At 44.1% G+C, this 26,168-nt stretch overlaps 2 protein-coding genes across 3 annotated transcripts in view; one reads left to right on the forward strand and one right to left on the reverse strand.

The window, feature by feature from the left end:
• The window catches only part of COA8 (cytochrome c oxidase assembly factor 8), a 15,917-nt gene extending 15,693 nt beyond the window's left edge, over positions 1 to 224 (reverse strand). The window contains exon 1 of the mRNA XM_075843914.1: positions 60 to 224. Within this exon, the coding sequence (XP_075700029.1) occupies positions 60 to 179 (120 nt within the window). The 5' untranslated portion in view covers positions 180 to 224. The remainder of the gene's footprint in view (positions 1 to 59) is intronic.
• BAG5 (BAG cochaperone 5) lies at positions 16 to 13,519 on the forward strand. 2 transcript variants are annotated; one of them, XM_075843913.1, is made up of 2 exons: positions 16 to 426; positions 8,897 to 13,519. In XM_075843913.1, exon 2 carries the CDS (start codon positions 8,921 to 8,923, stop codon positions 10,277 to 10,279), a length of 1,359 nt encoding a protein of 452 aa, XP_075700028.1. In that variant the 5' UTR covers positions 16 to 426; positions 8,897 to 8,920; the 3' UTR covers positions 10,280 to 13,519. The 2 variants fall into 2 exon arrangements, with proteins under 2 accessions (XP_075700028.1, XP_075700027.1); XM_075843912.1 differs by having other exon boundaries at positions 17 to 426; positions 8,892 to 13,519.
• The last annotated feature ends 12,649 nt before the right edge of the window (positions 13,520 to 26,168 follow it).

A 26,168-nucleotide genomic window follows, 5' to 3' on the forward strand; every position in this document is an offset into this window, starting at 1 on the left:
CTGGGAGCTAGCCGCAATATTAGCGGATATGAATGACGCAGGCGAATCAATGACGTCACCTTAGCAGCGCCCGCTCTTGTGTCCGAGTCTCCGGAGTGCCGTGCGCGGGAGAACAGCAGCTGTGCAGTGTGAGGACGAGGAAGGTTAATTCGTGCACAGGACGCCGCCATTACCCTCATCAAAAATGGCGGCGCCGGCTTTCCGTTACGCAGCTTTACGGCAGGACGTCAGTTCCGCTGTCGCCATGGCAACGTGGGAGTGCTTAGACGGCTTTTTCCAGCGAGACAACTGGGCCATGGTGACCCGTCACTGACCCGGAGCCCACTGTGTGGGATCTCCGGGAGCCCGAAGAGGGGCGTGGCAGAGTTTGAAGCTTGGAAGAGGTGTGGTGACCCGGCCCCTCTCCCCCCACGCCTGGGGTGACAGGTTAGTGGGCTGCCATGTTGTCATCTACCTTGTAGTGCCGAGACATCAGACCTCCAGCTCCGGATCTGTACAGGGATGAGCTTTTTTAGGCTGCTGGTCATTTTATTAGTCTGATCCTTCCAATCTCTCAGTATGATGAAGTGTCCATACAATTAATCTCCACATTGAAGATCATTTCGTGCCCACTGTCGTCTAACAATCCATAAGCGGCCCTCGTATGGCATTTTGTAGAAAATAACCATTTACTACCCACTAAATTCCCGTCACAATCGCACAGTAAGGGTTAAAAATGTCAAAATACAGTCCGCCCTAGTAATATATATGGTGCCGTATGGGCTGTTACATACAGAAAGCACCTATGTACTATATATAGTGCACATAAACATAGTATATACTACATTGCTCCGGGTGCTGTACTTTGCCCAGATAGTTTCCGTACATTCGTTCCAGGCAGTGCCCAGCGATTGTCCACATCATCATACAGGGTCCACATAGAGCCGGATAGTGCCCTCATAGTGTCTACACTGCCCAATTTTATCCAATAAATGTCCAAGGATTTAAAGAATTTTCCCGGAATCTATTGTATCATTTCAGGATCTGAGCTACAACGATCAGGCCCCCTGCACACGGCCGTGCCCGGACACCCACATTTATGGGCCGTGCTCCCATTATAAAGTATGGGAGCACGGTCCGCAAAATAAAAAAAATAGGACATGTCCTATTTTTTACGGATGCTTTGACGGTTCTGACACCTTCCTGTAAATATACGGGAAGTTGTCTGTGGGCCATATAAATGAATGGATCAGTATTTTGATCCGCAATTACGGTCCTTAATTGTGGGTGAAAATTACGGTCGTGTGCATGGGGCCTCAGAAAGCAAAAGCCATTACATTATGTTATGCGCAAAAAGGACGGAAAATCTGCAGCGGGATACAGTAGCAGCAAAGTGGAGGAGATTTTGACATCATATCCACACGCTGTGGAAGATTTCCGTGCGGAAAATTGCATGTAAATTTCTGATGTGTATTAGTTGTGGATTTTCCCCCTTACATTTTATGGATCAAACTCTGCAACAAATGCCAATTTTTGCGGATTTTGCCGCGGATCTGCAGAAAAATTCCTTAAAGGGGGTGTCCAGTTTCTGCAACTGAATATAATTTTTTTGTATAGTTAAAAGTTATCCAATTTTCTAATCTACTTTCTGTATTAATTCCTCTTGGCTTTCAAGATCTCTGCTTGCTGTTATTCAGTAGGAACATTCATGGTTTACTTCCAGTGGATACAAATCCGTCCATGGTCATGTGATGGACACACAGGTGCTGGTATCGTTACAAGGTCATGTGATGGACACACAGGGGCTGGGATCGTTACAGGGTCATGTGATGGACACACAGGCGCTGGTATCGTGAGTAGACTCCGCTCTGATACATATACTGTAACTGTAACGAGCCGTTGCACCTGTGCGTCCATCACATGACCTTTGACAGAATTTGATCCTCTTTATAGTCTTAAAAAAAAAAAAAAAAGTATACTTCCGGGCGATGTGATAACCGGACCCTCTCTTTTGGAATCCTTCGTCTACATTGACCCATTCAGTGTATGAGCCGAGGGGATTTCCAAATGTGGTGTGAATGGTTTTTAACACTAATGGTATACGGATTGGTTATGTCATCAATGTCTGATTGGCGGAGGCCCCCCTTATACGACTTCGCTTCTGGTATTGCAACACGGGCTCAGGCAAGTAAACGGGGCAGTGTCAGTTCCTGCATAGTGACTGCAGTGTGGTAGTTGTCGGAAGACCCCTTTTAAGTTTTTAACATTTATTTTCAGGCATGTTGGCTCCTGGAGTTTGTCCGGCTCCGCCTTACGTTCTCATTTTCTACTAGGGAACACTTGAGAGACTATTATTAGTGGTACAATAGATCACCGACACTACAAGGCAGTGAATTCACAATCGGTCTGGCTCTTCCCCCAATGGCAACGTGACAACATTTAATCCCAAGGGTAAGCGCACACACAGCGTAAACACTGCGGATTTTCCGCAACAAATTTCATTGCAGAAAACCCACAGCGTAAGGGCTCGTCCACACGTAACGGAATTGCTGCAGAAAATTTCTGCAGCAATTCCGTTAAAAGTAGTAGACTTTCCGCTCGGGGGAAAAACGCACTATTTACTGCAGAAAATGGTGCGTATTTTGCTGCGTCTTTCGCAATTATGTGAGATGGTGACCTCTGAAAAAACGCAGCAATTCTGTCCATTTTCCGCAGCAGGAATTAACATGCCGCGGTCCGAAAAATACGCACCGGAGGTTAATTTCTGCTCTGAATTTTTACGCAGCGTGTGGATGGGATTAGTTACAAATCACCCACTTTGCTGCTACTCTATTCTGCGTATTTTCCAATCGCAATTCCGGGTGGAAAATACGCAGCAATTCGTTATGTGTGGACAAGCCCTAATACAGTAGCGTCAGAGTGGATGAGATTGAAAGAAACCCCATCCACAAACTGCAGAAAGCAACCGCCAAAATAAGGTTAATTGACCTGCGGTGCGGTTTTTAAATCCGCAGCATAAATTGCTGCTCCTCTGTTGCAGGTTTTCCACATTGAATTCAATGGGGAGGTAAAACCTGCAACAAATGTTGAGATTTTTGCGGTGGAAAAGCCGCGATTCAGCTGCGAAAAACGCAACTCAGGAAAAAAAAACACTTTTTTTTTGGTTCAAAATTAACAAAAAAATTAATACTTACCCCCAGGTGTAGTCACAGCGACACGTTCCTCTGGTCTCCGTCCAAGCCGGCCTCCTGGAATGACGTTTCATCCCATGTAACTGCTGCAGCCAATCACAGGCTACAGCGGTCACATGGACTTCAGTGTCATTCCAGGAGGCCGGGGTGCACTGGGAACCGAGGAGGGTAAGTATACATTTTTTTTTTTTTTCTGCAGTGGAGTTTCTGGGCAAAATTTGGTAGGCTTTTTCAGTCGTAATTCCCTGCGGTTTTTTATTATAATTTTTTTTTTATATCATTTATTTTTCGAAAAGAACAAAACATACATAATATCATTGTAATACAGAGCATAAGTCAAGACCGCCATGGTTTGAAGATACGACATGGTTAAATCCAAAATATTGTATAGTCTACAATGGGTGTCATAAGATAAACCTATAACGTTGCAGTAACTCCCAGTGGAGAACATATAGTAAGGGAGCGTATACTCCACATATTACCCTACCATCCAGGTATACGACGCTGTGTACTTTTGCGCAGCATATCCGGCCTGTGTGCACTTATTCTAAAAATAATAATATCTTTTGTACTCCACCCAGATTGAAGCCTCACCCTGTTCATATAAGACAAGCTAATCCTCTACCTAGAATCAGGAAATAATAGCTTTCTATGCTCCCAGGCTCCACGGGAACGCAAGGAAGAAGCAGCCCCTTAAGGGTGTACACATTACACTGAGGGAGGTTCTGTCCAAACAGGCAGTGAGTCCACTAAGCCCTCAGAGAGTCCTTCTATAACACCCTCTGGAGGAGAACTCCTAGGTCACTCGTCACGGGTAGGTTAGGAGCTATCTATCTACGTTGCTATTTTTTTATTTTCATTTGACAGCTTGTTACTATCATTCAGAAGATTCCAGTAATGTCATGTTAAATATGTGCAGAACAGATCTTCATCCTAGTCCTTAATACAGTCTAGACTAGGGGTCAGGAACCTTCGGCACTCCAGCTGTTGTGAAACTACAATTCCCAGCATGCCCTGACTGCCTTTAGCCGGAATAATAAAGACTTTGGCTGTCAGGGCATGCTGGGAGTTGTAGTTTCATAACAGCTGGAGCGCCGACAGTTGCTGACCCCTGCCGATTAGTGTGTATGAGGGGATGCTGGTTCACTTTCAGGTTTGTAGGCGATTGGAACCTATAGCTCGATGGTGGACCTACAACTATATATGAGAAAATTGAATAAATAGTTGTTATCGGAAATGCTTAGAAGAGCAGACTTTCGGCAGCCCTTCAATAGACACTAATTGTTTTTCTACAGCACCATAGACCACAAACCTTATTTTGATGATATTTTGTAGAAGTCCACGACACTAAATGCCCTTCTTTACACTGGAACCGCATTCTATAAACTGTGCATGTTTTTGGATTATGGTTCCAGGTCCCATGATCCAGTCAAGTGGAAACACTTGTTGGTGGACATAACTTTTATTAGAGATTTGCTGTGCTCTAACGATCCTGTTTAAAGGGATTGTCCAATTTAGAAAACCAAATTTCATACACCCTATTAGGAATTCTGAATAGAGGAGGGTCCTCTGTTCAGGATCTGCATCTCTTGGTCAGAGTGGAGAGCGGTTACAAAGAGCGTCTCTCGCTCTGGAGGACCTTTCATGTCCTGTATTACACAGACAAGCCATTGATATGAATGGGCAGTGTGTAATGTTTAGTTTCTCCTGTGGTGGCGCTGCAGGGAAATTGAACACTTGCTGTCAGGCGTCCCCACAGATTACAGCTGATCACTAGGGCTCCCAGCAGGGTGGCGCTTTGGCACAAATTTATGAAGACTGATGTTTCATACGCCAGTCTTAGACCGAAGCCCCCTTAACAAATTTATCAATAATCTTGGATTGTCCGTGCAAAGTGAAATTGTGCCTAGTCTAGATTTTTGCTATTTTACAACAATTTCTAGTGTTAATTATAGTATATTTGTCAGGCCATGGGTGGCCATATGCCTTCCAATAAGCCCCACCCACTCTTCTTTTTATAAGTGACGAGAGCGGTATAAAAGGGTAAAAAGTAAAAAAAAAATAGGAATGTACCAAAGTTTGTGACTTTTTTCAGCCACTAAAACTTTTGATAAATTCCCCCCTTTGTGATTGGCTTATGGTCACCGTACCCTTCTAACAAGTATGGATTGTCCAAAGCGGAGAACCCCTTTAGTGTAGTAGATGTAAAGCATTTTAAATCAGGGGTGGGGGGGATAACGTGCCCAGAAAGGGAAGCCATTGACCCATCTTCAATATGTACGTTCTGTGTGTGGCATCTGTAGTTTATGCACTATCCTTCAGTGGACCATGATGTCCGCCACTGATGAACCAAAATTTACTTTGGATAAATCCAGGCAATATGTAAACATGGTGAGATTATGGGCAAGCACGGCGCAGAGTGGATGAGATTCTAAGAAATCTCATTCAGACACTGCAGAAAAAATCGGTCGAAAAAACAGTGATAAATTGACCTGCGTTTTTTAAATATGCGGCATGTCAATTTATGCTGCGGAATCGCTGCTCTTCTGTTGCAGCTTTTCCCCATTGAAGTCAATGGGGAGGTAAAATCTGCAACAAATAGGCAAATGTGGCGATTTTTTGCGGCAGAAAAACTGCGATTCTGCGGCAAAAACCGCAAGTAAGAAAAACCTTTTTCTTAAAATTAATAAAAAAAGGTTAATACTTACCCACGGGCGTTGTCATATCGATTCTTCCTTCCGTTGTCTGTCCAGGCCGGCCTCCTGGGATGATGTTTCATCCCATGTGATTGATGCAGCCACCACAGGAGACCGGGCTGCACGGAGAACAGAGGGACGCGTCACTATGACAACACCCGTTGGTAAGTATTAACTTTTTTTTTTTTTTTTTGTTTCAACCTCTGACTTCTGCATCAGAGATTCCACTCGAAAAACTGCACCACAATTCGGTGCGCGATTTTTGAGGCGGAATTCCCTGCGGACTCCAGGACGGATACGCTGTGTTCTTTTACGCAGCATATCCGCCCTGTGTGAACATAGCCTTATAGTTAGAAAATATGGTAACTTGCCCTTTGGCCCGAACACCTTTCAGCAGCCACGTACCCCCCTAATAGGAACATATTATTTCAGCAGGGTGTAGTATTTGCTTTTTAATGTATATTTTTGAAGTAGATTTTGCAGAGATGGACTGTATTAGATATAACAAGACTGTACCGAGCCACAAAAATGCCAGGTCTACTAGAGACTGGCTGCAGGACTGAGGGCACCTCTCTGCCATAAAGCATAGCTTCTCCCCGGGGACTCCACTTGCAGCCATATGACCTCAGCACGGAGCACACGTTCCTGTCCCGGCTTGTTAGGGGAGCAGCTGTTCTTGGTTGATCTGCGGTGCAGTACAGAGGTTTACGTATTGAAATATTCCTAGCCGCAGTCCTAGCCCGCAGATTAAGAGCTCATCGCTGCAGTGAGATTCCAAACACTCTCCTCGCTCTGCATGATAATACCGTATCCCCGGCAAAGCAGCCGCTGCAGCTATTTTTGGTTTGCGGCTTTTAAATTCCCCAATTTAAGCAGGCAGATAAACAAAGGGCTTTCTGAATCTCCTATGCGGCTGTTTATTTACTGTGCCTGTTCCAATTGTTTTGTCATCATAGAAAACAATCAGGCCCTGTTCACATTGCGCTTTTTGTTTACGTTTATCGTGTATCTCCGGAAAGCTCCCGACGCAATCATTATCAGACGAAGGTTAAAAGCGTTTGCGGTATAGTGCAAAAAGAAGGTATGGATTAGCGCAGTAGACTATCGATATTCTATCCCGCAGAGTCTAGTAAAAATCGTATACGTTAAACGTATACATTTTTTTTAACATGGCAGCTTTTGGGTGACGTATGCCACTGTATGACATCCATTAAACGAATATGTCCTGAGCTTTTTTTTTTTTCCCAATTCAAAGTTTTTTATTCGTTTTAATACAAACACTTACAAAAACATACATGTCATGAGCTTTTATGACGTATCGTAAACGGATGCCATTATAGTCTATGGGTGACGGATGCGTTAAACGGATGCCTTAAAGTAGCATCCGTCACTCATAGGTTATAATGGCATTTGTTTAACAGATGCAACATGAAAAGGGTCATTAGACTTCATTACGTATCATCATAGTCTATGAGTGACAGATGCCACTATTAGGCTGGGTTCACACGATCACATTACGTCCGTAATGGATGGAACGTATTTCGGCCGCAAGTCCCGGACCGAACACACTGCAGGGAGCCGGGCTCCTAGCATCATAGTTATGTACGACGGTAAGAGTCCCTGCCTCGCTGCGGGACAACTGTCTCATACTGTAATCATGTTTTCAGTACGGGACAGAAGTTCCACGGAGAGGCAGGGACTCCTAGCGTCGTACATAAGTATGATGCTAGGAGCCCGGCTCCCTGCAGTGTGATCAGTCCGGGACTTGTGGTCCAAATACGTTTCGTCCATTACGGACGTAACATGCTCGTGTGAACAGAGCCTTAGGCCTCCGTCATGACTTACGTTTTACTCCTACGTTGGGAGCTTTCTGGAGTATACGTCAAACCCAGGCCAAAAATATGATGGACGTGAACAAAGCTTTAGGGTCCTTTTACACAGCCCACGATATTGGCTGTGAAAACGAGCACCGATGGACGAGACAGCTCGTCGATCGGTGCTCGTTTGCTCCTTTTAGAAGGAGCAATGATCGGTAATGTATCGTTACTACGACCGCTCGTCCCCATACGTTTCCATCATGTCGGCAGCGCATCTCCTGTTTACACAGTGAGATGCGCTACCGACAAGCAACCATTTTATTGGCCGCATAAACGAGCAGAGCAGCTGATGATTGAGCGTTTGCTCGTTTATCGGCTGATCGTTGCCCTCGGCAGATTGTTTACACAGGACAATGATCGGGTACAAGTGTTCTTATAAATGTTTTCCCGATCATTGGCCCATGTAAAAGGGCCTTTACTCTCATATGCAAATTTAATTCTTGCTTGATCTGTATAGTTTAGAGCGATCAATGCATTGAAAGGTTCACAGAGCAGGTATACGGCAAAGTGACAACATTATGATACAACTTCATACTTGTTATACCCCAAATTGTGGCTATGGCTTAATATTCTAGAAGTTAAAAAAAAAATACCTAAATCGGAAGCTCCACGAACAATAAACAAAACATCCACTCGTTCTAAATGAATAATAGTTGATGAGATATAAGTGAAGGTTATGAGGACCGGTCAACGGAGTCAAACAACGGTCATAGATGTAGAGAAAACACAATATCTCACCCCATCATGTCAAAACGTAACTGTGACTAAAGCTGCTAATACTTCATGTATGAAAGTTGAATATTTAAGGGTAACTAAACTTTAAAAAAACTTTTGACATGTTAGAAGTTTTGATTGGTGGGGGTCCGAGCACTGAGAACCCCACTGATCGCTAAAACGAAGCAGCAGAAGAGCTCGGGTGAGCGCTGTGCTTCTTAGTTTCTGATTGGCTTTTCTGGGAGCGGTGTATGGGCTCAATAGAAAGTCAATGAGTCCGTACACCGCTCGCTCGACTTACCAAGCTGATCAGAAACACAGCATAGCGCTAAAACTTTTTAAAAGTTTAGTTACCCTTTAAATGGGATAATATATAATATATTTTGCATATATAATGTGTTTATCATGTTACTGAAAAATGTTCTTTCTTCCAGTTCAGATAGAAACGACGGATTACCGGAGTATGGATATGGGTAACCAACATGCTTCGATCACCGCTCTTCAGGAGATCCAACGGAAAGTCAAAGAACTTGAGCAGAATGTGGCTAGCTTCAGTGGCTTACAGAGTGACCCAGAGTACAAAAAGATAGAGAAAGCTTTGACCAAACAGCTCTTTGAGATTGAATCTATAGACACAGAAGGAAAAGGGAACATCCAGCAGGCGCAAAAGAGAGCATCCGAGGAGGTGGAGAGGCTCCTAAAAGAATTGGAGAGGATTGCAAACCATCCTTGCCGACTGGAGATCGAGAAGATTTTCAAGGAGGTGCAGAATCTTGCAGCTCAACAATTAGGTCCTTTGTATGGAGGGAGAGGATGTATCACAGAGGAGTTCGAAGAAGGCATTCAGAACATCCTTATGAGACTCACGCAAGTCAAGACCCAGGGAAGAGCCTCCCTAAGAAAAGCCAGATATTGCACTTTAACTAAAGTTCTCGCCATCCAAGAAATATTGGAAAATTGTTTAAGGCAACAGGTGCTGGCGCTTCCCCTCTCTACGGATGCTCATCCAACCATATCGAAGATTAACGCTGTTATGTGTGAGGTCAATAAGGCCCGCGGAAGTCTGATCGCTCTTCTTGCTGGCGTAAATGAATGTGAAACTTACAGGCACTTATCTTGTGTACTCTCTGGCTTCATAGCCGAACTGGATGCTTTAGATGTTTCTGGCCACATAGAAGTGAGGACATACAGAAAAGAGGTAGTTGAAGAAATAAACAGCTTATTTAAATATCTGGACATTGAAGAGGAAGCCCACTTCACCAGCGCTTATGACCTAGCCAAGAATCAGTCCATAGTCCAAATAGAAACCATTCGCAAACGATTGGCGGACATAAAAGCCAGGCTCTTGGAAAGACAAAACAACGTATCCGAAATCCACTTGGGGACCAAATCTGAACTTCAGAGTCTTATTGCCCAGTTGGACGAAGTGAGTGTGGAGAAGAATCCTTGCATTCGAGAAGCGAGAAGGAGAGCGGTGGTGGAGGTACAGACTGTTATCACATACATTGACCTCAAGGAAGCTCTTGAAAGAAGACACAACATTGGTGAACCAGTCCATCCCGAACACCCATCTCACGTTGCTGTATGGAGAGTTCTTGGGAGCCTGTCTGAGCTTCAGAAAGAGGTCCTGTCCTTCGATGGCAGAAGAGCAGATAAAAATTACAAGCTGCTAGAAGAGCTTCTCACCAAGCAACTACTCGCTCTAGATGCCATTGATTCACAAGGCGACGAACGTTCAAAAACCGCAAGGAAACAAGCTGTAAAGTTCGCTAATAATATCCTTGGCTATCTGGACATGAAAACAGATGAATGGGAATATTAGGCCTGTGTTTAGCTAAGCTTGCACAAAATTAATGATTGTAGGAAGAAAAAAGTGTGGTCATTATCAAGTTCATGGGAATAGGTACACCTAGCCTGGTGTAAAACCAAATTGGGGTGGATTTATTAAGACTGGTGTTTCATAGAAAGAATGTTGGGTAAGATGCGACACATTTATTAAGAGACGAACGACTCAATAGATGTGTCTCCCCTTTCGGCCGGCAGTGCGCCATCCATTCCCCCCATCGGCCATAAAATTAAAAAAACAAAAACCGTCCCCTCCGGATCCCTTCTGTGTGCTGCGGCTTATACAAAGTCCTGACACAGAGCAGCGTGGGGGCCTTATAGGTGAGGCAGCACTTTATCAGTGATACAACGTCCTGATGCTGCCAGGCATTAGTACGTTGCATGAGCTGCATCAGGCTGAGGGGACCCGGAGGAGAGCAAAGGATCGGTGAGGATTCCGTGTTTTTTATTTTTATTTAACTGTTCAATGGGCGGGGGGCAAGGTAGGCCCTCTACCTTGCTACGCCCACAGAGTGAATCTACGCCAGCTGGTGTAAATTCGAATTCATTTTTGGGGCTGTGACCCCACCCTCTTTTTTCCAAAGCCACACCCCTTTCCAGAAAGGTGGTGAGAGCGACGTAAAAAGGCCAATTGTGACTTTTGGGCCTTTATGCATCTTTTCTACGCCTAAAGACTGGCGTAGAAAGGCTAATAAATTCACCCCATTGTCTAAAAAAATAAAAAAAAAGTGTGTTTTTTTTTTGTTTTTTTTTTATAGTTTGTTTGTTTTTTCTCCGTCTTTATGATTATTTTTCCAAAGAAGCATTCCTATATATACATGATTGAGATGCTAAACGATAACTAATCCAAATAGCGGGTGACCTATAAGCCTATCATTTGGTAACAACCTTATGGACCATGGGGCTTAATAATTATTGGGTTCTATAGAGCCAATGAGCCATCAGTTTATAGCAGTCTGGTGTTGCCTGATATCCGAACAATTGCTGTAATTTGCGGCATGTTTTGCTCGCTTATTGAGTAAATGTTTTATGGGTTTATCATGTCCAATTCTGGTTGTCAACAATATGAAGCTGATATAGAGAGGAGCTATCTAATTTTAAAGAGGCTGTCTGCTTTGGACATTTCCTATTTAGTAGAAGGGTCACTCAAAAAAGGTTAACCCCAGCGATCAGCTGTAATCTGTAAGGAGAACCCAGCGGCAAGCATTACATTTCCCTATAGCACCCCTACAGGAGAAATTAAGGATTACACAAATGTTTTTAAAATCAATGAGTCATCCATATAATGCATGGACACGTCGGGCCATACAAAGCGAGAGATGTTCTTTGTAGCTGCTCTCTAGCTAATAGATGGGGGTCCTGAACAGCATCTTCTCCCCCTGCATTAACTCAAAATTGCTTTAGAGTGTTTGAAGATTGGATTAAATCTTAAAGAAAATATAGGAAAAATGTATCCTCCACTGGGATCCAAACTCCTTTTTAGGGAAAATAAAAAAACCTTACATATGGTTGTATAAACCAGCACTACATCTCTGTTTAAAAAAGTAATTTTTTTTCATTTGTAGATTGTTGTTGTTTTATGTTCTAAATTTTGCACCCATTAGTTATATGTACAAATTAAGCACACCCAATATGGCATCGTGTTATCCTGCCCTCATCCCTTGTGAGATCTATCAGCAGCATCAGGGGGGCTCTTTTAGCTCTTCTTTAGGATGCTGTCTCACAGGAGGGGGTTGACATCATTATCATTTGGGGTTCTCCATGGTTTAAAAAGAGGGTATGCCCTTTTTTTGTTTTTTCTAGAAAAATGTCCACTCTTGTCCACAGGCTGTGTCTGGTATTGCAGTTCAGCACCAATTGTTTTGAATGTTGCTGTAAATAGAGCAGACTATTTTTCTAATGCTGTACAACCCCATTTATTTTGGCAGGGTGATTATTTCACAACCTAATTTAAAGCGGATCTGTCACTAGTTTATTAATTGCTTATCTCCTAACTAATCTAATAGGCACTATCATGCTGATCACTACAGTGTGATTTATTTTATTTTTTTTTTTCAAAAAGATTTTTTATTTGCAAAGTTATGTGCGTTTTTCTAAATATGCTAATTTAGCTATACTTGCCAAATGGGAGCTGACTTTCTTTTCATTCTGGGCGGTGTAATGTTTTCTGTATCACACTGTCCAATCAGCATACAGCTTCTCCCCCTTCCCTGCCCAGAAACACAGCGTGATCATATAGTATACAGCTTCCATTCCCAACTGTGTATTCAACTGGTGATTTATCTTGTTGTGTCATAGCTAGAACTGCGATCCTGGTGTCATATGAAAGATTAAAATCCCTGTTCTAGGTGGTCCACAGCCCGAGATATGGCTATTTGAAGTGATCCCCCTTCCCTCCAGCCTCAGTCTCTCACACTGTGTGACGCAGCTTCATGCTGATTGGACAGTGTTGGAGGCTGTGAGGAGGCTCCACCTCCGGAGAATCGCTGCTGCTACCTCCCACTTGTCTAGTATAGCCTCATTTGCCTATATAGAAAAGAAGCTCATAACTTTTGAAAGAATAAACTTTTTGTGACACAATTTTCACTAGTATTATCAGTGTGATAGCGCCTATTAAATTAGCTAAGAGATTGGGCATTATTAAACTAGTGACAGATCCTCTTTAAAGGGGACAGGAATGCTGCTAATATAACAGGTTGGCACGGAGAAGATATGATGAGGAAAATCTTATACGTTCACCAGCATATATGACCACACAGGGAAAACATATCATAATACAGATGGTAACTGATGTGATGGGTCGGAGAGAGGGATTCTGAACCCTTTCCATATGGGGAAACTTTGGCCATTTTTATTGCATGACGTATTTTGCGAAACCTGCCAGTCTGAGGATTCTTCCCTTCTGGTAACGCTATTGTCGAGCATGTTACGCCGTGCTGTACCTGGGGAGGTGCAGAACATTAACATCTGCAACACATAGTGAAAATGAGTGTAAATGTCTTCTCTCATTCCAGCTGTTGACTTATTGTATGGCCTGCAGCATTAATGTGCAAATCCGTCTATTAATGATTGTATCTTTTTGTTTTATTTTTTGCCTTTAATATGGAACCAGCAGCTGTACGGGCATATCCGTCATTAAAAGAAGCATTGCTGTGATGGGTGTTCTTTTTTGGATTTTCTTGTTATACAAGTTCAATAAAGTTTATGCGTTTATTCATTCCGTTCTGCGACCACTGTGATTGCTGGATGAAGTGGCAGCGGTGCTACAAAAAAAATGGGCAGTGGTGTTTGGTCTCTAATTGCTCTACTCCCGGGTTTTGCGGCGGCTGCGTGGTTAGTCCTTTGCGACCATGCGACCACTTAGTTCTAGCAAAGGTCAAGGTGATCTGCCCTGAATAGATCCCAGAGAGAGGAGATTTATAAAAAAAAGTCCTCTCCAAGGTATGAAGAACTGCCTTGCAAACTCATTGGAGCAAATCTATAAAAAGTTCAATTTTGCTGAGCTTTTATTTGCAATTTGTGTGTAATCTTCACCAAATTCACAACATTTTTGCACAGATGTGAATTTGGCTGCCCCTTAGAAAACCCTACTGTAATTTATGACTGTTAATCATAAATGTTGTGTGTAAACGTAAAATTTTGGGTCTTTTCCTCCCTTCTGAATAATTTATGTAAATGCACATGTTCTCTATCCATTCCGGCTTAGTGGGCAGTCTCTTCCTGGTGTGATGTCAGAGAAGTGCTGTGTGCTTTGACCAATCAGTTTTCTCTCCCTGCTGATCGCCCCCCCCCCCCTCCTCCCCTCTCACAGCAGGCTGAGGCAAAGAGACTGCATCTTCATCACCTCCTCTCCCTCTCCTTTGTGTCCTCAGCTAGTTTGTTACTTAAGATGAGCTTCTTACTGTCTGAAGAGGCTCCTGAACATTTACAGTGAACCTGCAGGCAGGGAAAGGACTACTGGCGGTGGGGAAGATGCCACTTAGATATAACGGAAAGTACCCACAAGTACTACTGACTTATTCAGTAAAAGCCATCCACTCTCTCCTGAGACAACCCCAAGTTTAAAGGCTATGTTAAGCTTTGTAGCCTATTTAAAAACGAAATGTATGTATTTTGTGCTTACAAACATTTTTTTCTCAATTGACTAATTGAGCCATTGGTCCAGCAGACTGACGGATTCGACTTAGGGTATGTTCACACAGGTCAGATATGCTGCAGAAAAGTATGCAGCATATCCGACCTAGGACCCGCAGCGAATTCCAGCCGATAGACCGCATCGAATTGTGGTGCAGATTTGCAACTGTAATTTCCACTGCGGAAAGCAGGAAAAGAAAGGCCATACTTACCTTACTGGCATTGCCATAGTGGAGCGTCCGTGCTCCACATGTCCGGTTTCCATACAAACCCGGCCTCCTGTGATTACGCTGCAGACCATGTGACCACTATAGTCTGTGATTGGCTGCAGCAGTCACATGGGATGAAACGTCATCCCAGGAGGCCAGCAGCATGAAAAACAGACGGAACAAGAATTGTATTATGTCTTATGCTGCGGACTTGCCGCAATGAAATCCGTTGCAGAAAATCTGCAGCTAATATGCCCCGTGTTCGCATACCCTCACAGCGGAGTTATGCCTGGGCTTGTACAAAAACTAGACATGAGGAGCAGGATCGTGTCGCTATGGCAACGCCAGTAAGGTAAGTATAAAAATTACGCCTGAAAATCTGCACCACAATTTGATGCGGTCTTTCGGCTGGAATTCCCTGCGGGTCCTAGGCTGCATACTTTTCTGCAGCGTATCTGAACTGATCGAACATACCCAAAGTCTAATCCGTCAGTCTGCTGGACTGATGGCTCGGCTGACAGCGGCTCCTGAGTGCCGCTAACCCACATGATAACCCTGATACCAATCACATCTAAGTTCATGAGAGTTATCCTGTGTGTTCAAGCCGCTGTCCGTGCCGCTGTCAGCCGAGCCATTGATTCAGCTTACTGACGGATTCAGCTTACATCGGCGCTATGCTGCTTCTATTTATAGTGCACACCGAGAAGCTGCAGAACAGAAAGTAAAGACAATGTTAAGAAAAATCAATAAGAAAAATTATTTTAAGCTACGGAGGTTTACATAGCCTTTAAATTATTTATCCCTGGAAATCTTTGTCCTTGGAAATGGTTTATTCTTTTCTAGTATTACTCTCTTTTGTCTCTAACCATTCAGTGATCAGCTGCTACCGCCAGAGGAAACTCAGTGCAGCCACTGCAGGTGAGATGGGGTATTACACAGCGCTCATTGAAATGAACAGGTGACCTTGTAATACATGATGGTGTTGAGTCTGCAAGACTGGGAGATACTATTTTTCTCTGACTTTTAGTGGGGAAATCCTCATCAGCGGACCCCCTCTATGATGCCCATATGCCCTAATAGGCCGAATTGAAAGGGGATGTCCGACTTTGTCGACCTTGTAGATTGCATGACATGTGATGGGCTTACACCACAGCAGCGGCTGTGTCTCCGGAAATGGTTTTATTATGTGGACATGTGGTTCTGTTCCCTCTCAGCAGTGAAAAAAAATCTACCTTTTAAATATTAAAGAAATCTGTTAAAATTAGGACTGTGTGTGGAGTAGGTGGAGGCATTGTACACTGCGTGCCATACTGTAAACTTGATAGAAAATAGATGGTTTCCAAATTATAAGGTTTGCTAGTTCCCCTGACAACTATACAGAGCTGCGGAGTTGTTTTCGAGTCATTGTTCTGGATTCATTGCACAAATTCTGGTAATGAGTATTGTTAGAATGTTTTTGTTTTTTTTAGAAATAACAAAGATGGGACCCAGCAAGGGAAGAATCCGGATCCGGATCCTCGGCAATGAGACAAGGATCCCCTAGAGAACTTTGGAGGTGGGAAAGTTGGGTGTGCTTCAGCTGAGCGTGCAGGATCTACAGAAGAGCGAGGTGGACCAGTGTGGTCACCTCCTGGTGGTGAGGACTGTGGCTAGGCTGCGGCCTGAACTCGTTTCCAGTGGAATAGATCATTCATTCATTAGTTAGAAGCCCTGACTACAGGGCTATATTCACACATGCAGGTTTTATCTTTTATGTTTTATTCTTTTATGTGGATTATAAAGGGAGAGAAAGTATAAAGAAAAGTTTCTACTTCTCTGGTTTGAATCCACTTCTGGGTTTTTTCCACATGTCCACTTTAAATCACAACAATGTTGGCAAGAACGTACACAAAAATCAAAGAGAACTATAGTAAAACGTACACAAAAATCAAAGGGAACTATAGTAAAACTTAGAATAGGCCCCTGTAAAAACTCAGCTAAATGTACTATGACTATGTCCTTCTTTTTCCTTTTCTTTAAAGTGTAACTAAACTTTAAAAAAACGTTTGACATGCCGTAGTGAAATGGCAGGTGGGGTCGGAGCACTGAGACCCCCACCGATCGTTAAAACGAAACTGCAGAAATGCTAGGGTGAGCGCTTAGTTTTTGATCAGCTTTCCTCGGAGCTGTGTACGGATTCAATAGAAAGTTTGAGTCCATACACCATTACATAGGCTTTCCAAGAAAAGCCAATCAGAAAACAAGCGGCACAGCTCTCACCCAAGCACTTCTGCTGCTTAGTTTTAGCGATTGGTGGGGGTCTCAGTATTCGGATCCCCATCGATCAAAACTTCAGACATGTCACTATGACGTCAAAAGTTTTTTTTAAACGTTTTTAATTACCCTTTAAAGTCAATGTCCAACTTTCCATTTGTAAGTTTAAAAAATTTGTGTTGATTTCATATTATACCGGTATAAGGGGGCTCTGCTTTTCTGACTTCATAAATTATAAAATTCTGCCTTCATACAGCCACCACTAGGGGGAGCTAGGTACATATGGATTTATACAGCTTGCATTAACTCAATGGAAACTGTATACATCTGTATGTAGTTAGCTCCGCCTAGTGGCAGTTTTAAGGTAAGCAGTTCAGTGCTGGGCCCTCTCCCACCATGGGCCCCATAGCAGTCACATACCCTGCTTCTACGATACTGTAAGTATGCCACTGATTACAATGCCATATTTTTTCTATACTGTGCAGTAGGGACTGATGTATAAAGCGCCCTGTACAATAACACTTTATACACTGGCTAGTGTTACTATTTATATACCTACATTTTTATTATTATTTTTTTTTTTAAAACAAACCCCAATATGCATCAAAACGGCACTGTGTGAACCTGGCTTAACTGAATATTATATTTTCTATGTGTTATATCGCTAACAATTCTGTCCTTTTCATTCACAAACTCATACATTTTCTTGATTGCGTTGCACTGTAATATAAGTAAATTATAGGCTGTCATTTCAGGCTAATGTTCATTATGGATGACCTCTGCTGTGTACACATCCCTATTTTTCCACCAGATGGCAGTATGACCCCATATGTTTCTACGCCTTCTTTTCTTTAGCTAATTGCACGCCTTTTGCTTCCATGCAACACACAGTCCCATACATCATGTTCCAGCTGTAGACCCAGCAGTAAAGGACTGTTGGTGCAGCCTAGACTAGGACTGGGGAGTAAATAAGAAGCTAATGAATCATATAGACTGCAGCTGACTCAGTAGATGTGGGAATCCAGGCATGAGCTTGTACGAGCAGCTTTGTTACAATCACTTCATGGCTTTGCATCAAGGACATTGTCTTAGTCCAGTTTAAAAAAATAAAATAAACATTTTCATACACTCAGGGAATTCTGAGTTAATAGAGGGGGGGGGGTCCTCTGTTCACGCTCCTCATCTCTTGGTCAGAGTGGATACAAAGAGTGTCTCTTGCTCTGGAGGACCTGTCCTGTCCTGCAATACACAAACAAGCATTGATATGAATGGGCACAGTGTAATGCTTAGTTTCACCTGTGGTGGCACTGGAGGGAAATTGAACACTTACTGTCCAGTTTCCCCACAGAATAAAACTGATCGCTGGAGGTCCCAACAGAGGGAACCTTTGTAATCTTCTTAGGCTGGATTCACACGAGCATGTTCGGTCCATAATGGACGGAACATATTTCGGCCGCAAGTCCCGGACCGAACACAGTGCAGGGAGCAGGGCTCCTAGCATCATAGTTATGTACGATGCTAAGAGTCCCTGCCTCGCTGCAGGACAACTGTCCCGTACTGTAATCATGTTTTCAGTACGGGACAGTAGTTCCACGGAGAGGCAGGGACCAGGGGCGTAACTAGGAAAGGCTGGGCCCCATAGCAAACTTTTGACTGGGGCCCCCCCTCCCCTGGGTGTCACACAACCCCCCCCCTTGTAGATAGTGCTTTTTTTACAGCCCCCCTCTGTGGATAACGCCATACAGCCCCCCTGTAGATAACGCCATACAGCCACCCCCTGTAGGTAACGCCATACAGCCCCTCTGTAGATAACACCATACAGCCCCCCTGTAGGTAACGCCATACAGCCCCCCCTGTAGGTAACGCCATACAGCCCCCCCTGTAGGTAACGCCATACAGCCCCCCCTGTAGGTAACGCCATACAGCCCCCCCTGTAGGTAACGCCATACAGCCCCCCCTGTAGGTAACGCCATGCAGCCCCCCCTGTAGGTAACGCCATGCAGCCCCAACCCCCCAAAAAAATCCGACCTATAGTGTCCTACAAAAGACATGTATCCCCTATCCACATGTGTGATTGCTGGCAGCGATAGGGAGAACGGGGGACTGAAAGTCCCCCCAAGTTCTCCATGACTAACCTCTGACTTCCGGCGTCTGCGCAGCTCAATAAAAATGAAAGGAGCGCTGGTCACGCATGCGCACAATCGCTCCATTCATTTCTACGGAGCTGCCGACACAGACCCCGGAAGTCCGAGGTTTGTGATGGAGAACTTCAGGGGACTTTCGGTCCCCCGTTCTCCCTATCAATGCCAGCGATCACACATGTATCCCCTATCCATACGGGATACATGTCTTATGTAGGAACAACCCGTTTAATGGCAGAGCGGGGAGATACCTCGCAACAGAAGGCCAAGTGTTGCGACCTTTGCGACGTAATCGCAGCAACTACGCGGCAAAAAAAAAAATCACAACTCAGGAAAAAAATGTAAAAAAATCATACTTACCCAGAATGCTCTCCTTCCTGGAGTCCGGCCTCCTGGGATGACGTTTCGTCCCATATGACCGCTGCAGCCTGTCACATAGCCTGTAACATCATCGCAGGAGGCCGGACTACGCGCAGAGAAGACGGAGGGGGTAAGTATTAGCGTTATTTTTCACAGCGCAAATTACGTTCGGAAAAAAGAGAAAAAAGGTGAGATTTTTCGCACGGAATGTACTGCGGGTTCCAGGTCGGATACGCTGCATGATTTTTACGCAACTTATTCGACCCATGGGAGAACGACCTAATAGGGAAAAATGTGTCAAACAGCAGCTGGTGGGCCGGCGGAGCAGGCTTAACATGCTCATCATTTAACTCAAGTGCTACAGCTCTGACCACCATGAGCCTTTAGCTACCCCCCTGGAAATATTAATATAGTTTATCATGTACATTAGGAGACAAATGAGGGAGATTTGAAAATAGTTCTGTAGGGTGCACAAATTTAGGCCTCATGCACACGGCCGGCCGCCGACACCCGCGGGCCACTTTTTCGGGAGCATGGCCCGCAAAATTAGAAAAGTAGGACATACTCCACAATTCCCAGCGCGGTTATACGGCACTGACACATTTTCGGAGCTCTAGAACCTGGAGGGTTTGTAATTGCGGACTGTATTGCGGTCCGCAATTACGGAGTGTTTTTTACAGTCGTGTGCATGGGGCCTAACTAAAATAGCAAACATAGAATTAGATATATTCCCCAACTTGCTAGACACATTTGTCATTCTTACACCACTTCATGACTGGGATTCACGTACATGAAGTCAATGGGTGCGTGAAAACCACGCAGGTCGCACGGAAGCACTTCCGTGCGAACTGCCTCTTTCGCGCACCAGCTGTCAAAAGGATGAATGTAAACAGAAAAGCACCACGTGCTTTTCTGTTTACAAACATCCGAATGGCGTGTCATAATGATGGCGGCTGCGCGAAAACCACGCAGCCGCGCATCATATGATGCTGCCACACGGAGCAGGTAAGTGGCTTTTGCGCAGGCAAAATGCCGCGTGTTTTGCGTGCGCAAAAACGCCACGGTCGTCTGAATTAGTTACATTGTCATGCATGACCCCTGGAATCATTTCAGCAACAGGTCCAGCAAAGGAACATTCGCCCTGGACTTCATGCAGCAGGTGATTATTAACCCTCTATAACCCAGACACAGCGGCATCACCAAACACACTGTGGATAAGATAGAATATCCACATAACGCAGGTCCTGGCCTGGATAGAAACATCAGGCACTGCAAAGCCTGCACCAACTTCTGGTCTGCCCTGTATAATATCGTCCTCTATGCCAAGCTAAACACAAACACCCCCTGTAAGCGTTACACAGGCAACTAGTGCATTTATTACACACAGCAATAAGCGCACCTATAACATGGCAGCAGGATGCACTGGCACAGAGCTGGTTGTGTTGGTACTTTACCGCCCTCACGGAGCAGCGGGCTCCCCCTCCACCACTGTAGCTGAAGACACAGTCAGTCCGGACACTTCCTGGATCCGTGTTACACAGAGGCTGATGGGAGGAGCTTAGTGTCAGCGCTGTGTGTAATGGCTGAGGGAGCTCTGGTCCGTCCCTCATAGAAGACATAGACTAGCGGCAGTCCTGACTGTGCTGTCCTCCGCCCGAAGTCTCGCGTCGTTCGTTCCCTTTAGCTCTGCCCCCTGTCCTCTCCCCTGCCTGAGCACTCCTCCTACCACCTATCGCCGTCCTATTCAACTGCACAGTGTGCAGTGCAGCGGCTATCACCGGGCTCCCGGACCCCCCCTGCGGCTATCACCGGGCCCCCGGCCCGCCCCGGATGCCTAGTGTCACGTTAGTGATGCTGCTACTAGGCATGAGGGGGCCCGTGCCTCCAGGCCTGGCACATGTAATGTGCCTGTCAGGGCGACACGGGCCCCCCCATGCCGCGGGCCCCGTAGCAGCTGCTACGGCTGCTACTGTGGTAGTTACGCCACTGGCAGGGACTCCTAGCGGCGTACATAACTATGATGCTAGGAGCCCGGCTATAGAACGATATGAATACCTAATTCAAAGCATGACCACTTTTATGGCTTATGCTCACAGATTTTTAGAGTCTGTGATAAATCCTGTGATCTGATTTGGACAGCTAATAAGTTAGTATAGCACAGCTGGATATCTGCGGGTTCTCGAGCCAGTGCACGTATCTTGTCAAGGGCCCATTCTAACAAGTAGGGGTGGTCTAAAGAAGAGAAGCCCTTTAAATTACATCGAGGTAGACCGCATATTAATGTTAAAGATGGTTGTCTCTTGACTATTAGATTTTGTGTATTAGGAGAATGAGAAAGCGTCTCTCTGGTGGTCCCAACCCTGTTTAAGCATCTACAATAAGACTCCATCTCTGGTTTGTGTAAATGCACACGTTCTCTCTCCATGATTGCTCTTCCTGGAGTGATATAAGAGCTGTGCCTTGTACTCTGAGCCTATCAAATGTCTACCTCCTGCTGATCCCTCTTCCCTCTCCCTATAATGCTGTTTCACTAAAACACTAGGATACTGCAGCTGCATCCCCCTCCTCTCCCTTCTCCCTTGTCTTCTATTTACTGCTTTACACTAGGTGGATTTTTTGGTGGCTAAACATTTCCAGAAAGCCTGCAGGCAGGGAATGGGGAGCTACAGGCTGCTGAAAGCTAGATTCCGCTTTCCCCTAAGATATATTTAAAGGGTAACTAAACGTTCAACAAACTTTTGACATGTTATAGTGACAAGTCAGAAGTTTTGATTGGTGGGGGTCCGAGCACTGAGACCCCACCAATCGCTAAAAAGAAGCGGCAGAAGCGCTTGTGTGAGCCGGTACACCGCTACATCGATTTTTGGAAAAAAAACAAACAGAAACGAAGGGGCTCAGCGCTCACACGAGCGCTTCTGCCACTTCGTTTTAGCGATTGTTGGGGATCTCAGTGCTCAGAGCCACTCCAATCAAGACTTATGACATGTCAGAAGTTTGTTGTACGTTTATTTACCCTTTAAAATATATTCTCATGTACTAATGGCTTATGCTAAAATTATAATGATAATTTTTCAAATATACTTATTTTTTTTTATTATTTATTTAACCGAGACCTACAGTTGCAGTAGATTCTTGAAGTAACTGCATTAATGAATTTTCTAGTGTGCTGTTGGAGGCTAATGGTCTTTATCGACAGGTGGACATGAGCAGATGAATGACAACTACCTGCTCACACTGGTCAATGCATAGAGATAAATTATACACTAGTATAGGCAAACTCAGTGGTTTCATGGAGTCGATTTTTAACAAGGAACCATGATTGGAATGATAAATCTCAACCATAAAAGTGATGACTATTGCTCTGTTGACCTTACTACTCAGCTACACAGTCACATAAAATTTATTGGTGTTGGATGCATCGGGGGATGGGCTATTCGTGTCCTCGTTATAACTAATACATAATACTTTACCTCCAATGGTCATATGAATTCTATATCATCCACATATAGATGACACGTGACATCATCGTGGCTAGTGACATCATCCCTTATCACTCAACGCAACTTGGGCTATAGAGGAAGTTAGTTGGGAGGATATTTCCTGTTCTGTACTGACACATTATTTCACAACTGGTCATCTACATCCTTCATTAATGTCAGTTGCACACGACCGAATTTCACTCGGGTTGTTTTTCAAGGCACCTGAGTGGCACCCAATAATTTTCACGGACCCATTCAATTAAGCGGGTGAATCGGGTCCGTGAAAACAGACCTGACACTCAGATCAATGGAAAGATATAACATGTGCTATCTTTCCACGGACGCGACCCGGCTGGCACACAACGGTCGTGTGCATTAGGCATTAGAAATCGACTGGTCCACCAGAGCACCCGCAGATTCTCTGGTGGCCCAAGCTCTGATACAATAATGGTCCCCAAAGGCTCAGCAGAAGACAACCCCATCAGAGCTGACTTTGGAGCCAATCACTTGCAATGACAAAGTTTACAATGCATTTAAAATCGTACATGTACATGTTCTCTATAGATGGAGGGTGAGCACAAAGCACCCCAGCCCAACACTTTCTTAAAGGGGTTTCTCCATTACTATAATATTGATGACCTATTCTTAGGATAGGCTATGAAATATCAGATCAGTGGGGGTTCAACTCTCGGCACGGGCACCCCTGTGGTGCTGCAGCCAGTGCCGCTTCCCCTTCATTGTTTACCCGGCACAGTGCCATTCATTTGGTTGTGGTTGTGCCTGGTATTGCAGCTCACTGCAGCCCAGTCTCGTTCAAGGGAGCTGCAATATGGCCGTACCATAGCACCACAACGACATAGGACGCACAGCCAAAGATCGATGTGTTGCACTGGCTGTATCGCAGTAATGAACGTGGCCACGTTGTGACCCTGAGGTTGGAGCGACACGACAAACGCAAAAAAAAAGTTGATGAATTTTTTTAAACTTTAGTGTCGTGGTCTCGGCAACCTGTGGATCGTAACGTGGCCACATTCACTTTCATTACTTTGATGGAGCAAGTGCAACACAGCGATCTTTGGCCGTGCGACCTGTGTCGTGACCATAGTCGCCATGTAGCCTTAGCCTAAAGCTACATTTACACAACCCTAACATGTTAGAACCCTTTAGGTGGACATTTATGACGTTACAAATATCGGACACACGCTGCCGTATTCAAATACAAATATAATCCTTTCTTGGTCCCTTTGTTCTCTGCATCGGGGGGGGGGGGGGGTCCCAAAGCTATGTCATTACAAGATAGGAGTACCCTTTTAGCAAAACATGTATTTTTCTGTATGAATGACCAGTTCTTAATGTATAGTCACTAGACTTCAGGTTAAATCTTAGGATAGTCTTTCAGTAATAGTTTTTAATTGTGCTGGTATTCCTTTAAATGTAAATAGAAGTCCTGTTATTTGTTTCAGTGTATCGGTTTATGGTTGTGAGATACATCTACAGAATTCTGACATCAGTTTCTATGGTGATTTATTATTAGATCTGTACATCTGGATAACATTTGATATCAGGTTTGTTCTAATCGATGTCAACAATTCCATAGAAATGAACATTTAGGTGAGCTGGACATCCAGAAAACTCAGCAGCCAGTCATTGTGCTGTATGTGTAGGGCCAGTCATCTTTAGTTTATAACAGAAACCATGACGCAGTGCCGGATCCGTAGTATGATGGATACCACCGTTACGTGACGGACCCTATTTACTTCTCATGGGGTCTGTCTAGTTCTGTCGTGCTGTCTGTTTTTTAATAGGAAGAATAGCGCCTCCAATGGAAATTCGAATTGAGCCGTGGTTATAGCGTTTGCCTGCAGATACCACTAGGGGGAGCTCACTACATAGAGATTTTTCCAGCTCCCATTAGTAGCTGTACAAATACATATGTAGTGAGCTCCCCCTAGTGGTGGTTGCAAGCAGGCAGATATTTATAATTTCATTCTATGACTGAGTAAAGGGGAGCAAGGAAATTGGAGCTCTTACCCTATAGAGGTTTGTTTTATGAAATAAAAGTGACCATTAACTTTATATATATATATATATATATATAAAAATATATATATCAGATCTTTTCCAAGTTTTTTGCTATGGCATCCAATGATTTCTGTGTACACCTATTGTTTGTTACCCAGCTTTCCCAGAAACAGATGAAAATTATTGTGTACCTACTTGACATAATTCGGTATCTAAAGGATTTATATTTAGTGATTTTTTTAAATTTATTAATAGGGTAAATGATCCTTTTTACAACGATCCTAATTTAAAGCGCGCTGCTCACAAAAGATGTTTCCAGTATCTTCTGTTCAAGCAGAAATGACATGATCTCATGGTAGTGCCGTCTATTTCTGCAAACTCACTTGGGAATAGTCCTTGTCATTACAGCAGCAACAGCAAATCTGCTCTCTTTAGAGGATAAGAAGGGTAATTGCTTCGCGTCTCCTAGAATGTGCAGACATTTTCTAGTAAAGGCGCAGTAACATTTAGCTGATCCATTAGGGCCCCATCTTTTTGTTCCCGTGATATTTTTTAGGCCTGGGAATTATTGTCGCCCAGAACACTTAAGTACAAGAGTCCACCAGGCCATTGGCAGTAAAAGCTTGTGAATCAGGTTCTTGCAGCTGCTGCGACATTACTTGAGGAGCACAGCTGTCAATCACCATCGAGCAGCATCCATGGGTGAATGCCAGGACCACACACTAAGACCTCCAGAGTGTTTAGCGCTAACTCAAGGGGAGAAACAAATACTTTCTCTAATCTCATCCATTTCCCATTCAACCGCTGCTCAAGTTGAAAAATTTTAGATGTGGTCACTTGGATGTGGTTCATATGAACGACTATAGCTGTCAGTGTATCTGGAAGCCCCTAAGCCCCAATGTTACAGGCGCCCCACCTGCCATGTGCCATTTAATATAATGATGTATTCCTTTGTGGCAAAGGGGTCTCTGGCACCAGGGCCTGGGTTCAACTGCTCCCTCTGCACTCCTTATAGCTACTCCCCTGATAGCTGCAATTTCACATCTGTACTACTGCATATGACCAAAGAATGGAGCTGGTTATCCAAAAGAATCGAAGAAAAAAAATAAAAATACAGATTTTTTTCCCCCTCTGGGGTATTCATATAAGTGACTGATACTGTTTGTTAGGACATCATATATTGTGTTTGACCACCAGTCTGAATACCAATTGCATTATAACCATGAGCTATATCGTTATATGTCCTACATATCCTAACTTTATGTATA

This window comes from Rhinoderma darwinii, chromosome 12, assembly GCF_050947455.1.
Source record: "Rhinoderma darwinii isolate aRhiDar2 chromosome 12, aRhiDar2.hap1, whole genome shotgun sequence".
Lineage (NCBI taxonomy): Eukaryota > Metazoa > Chordata > Amphibia > Anura > Rhinodermatidae > Rhinoderma > Rhinoderma darwinii.

What these genes read in the sequence shown, in the direction of transcription:
- BAG5 (XM_075843913.1), top strand. Translation starts at nt 8,921, where the DNA reads ATGGATATGGGTAACCAACATGCTTCGATCACCGCTCTTCAGGAGATC.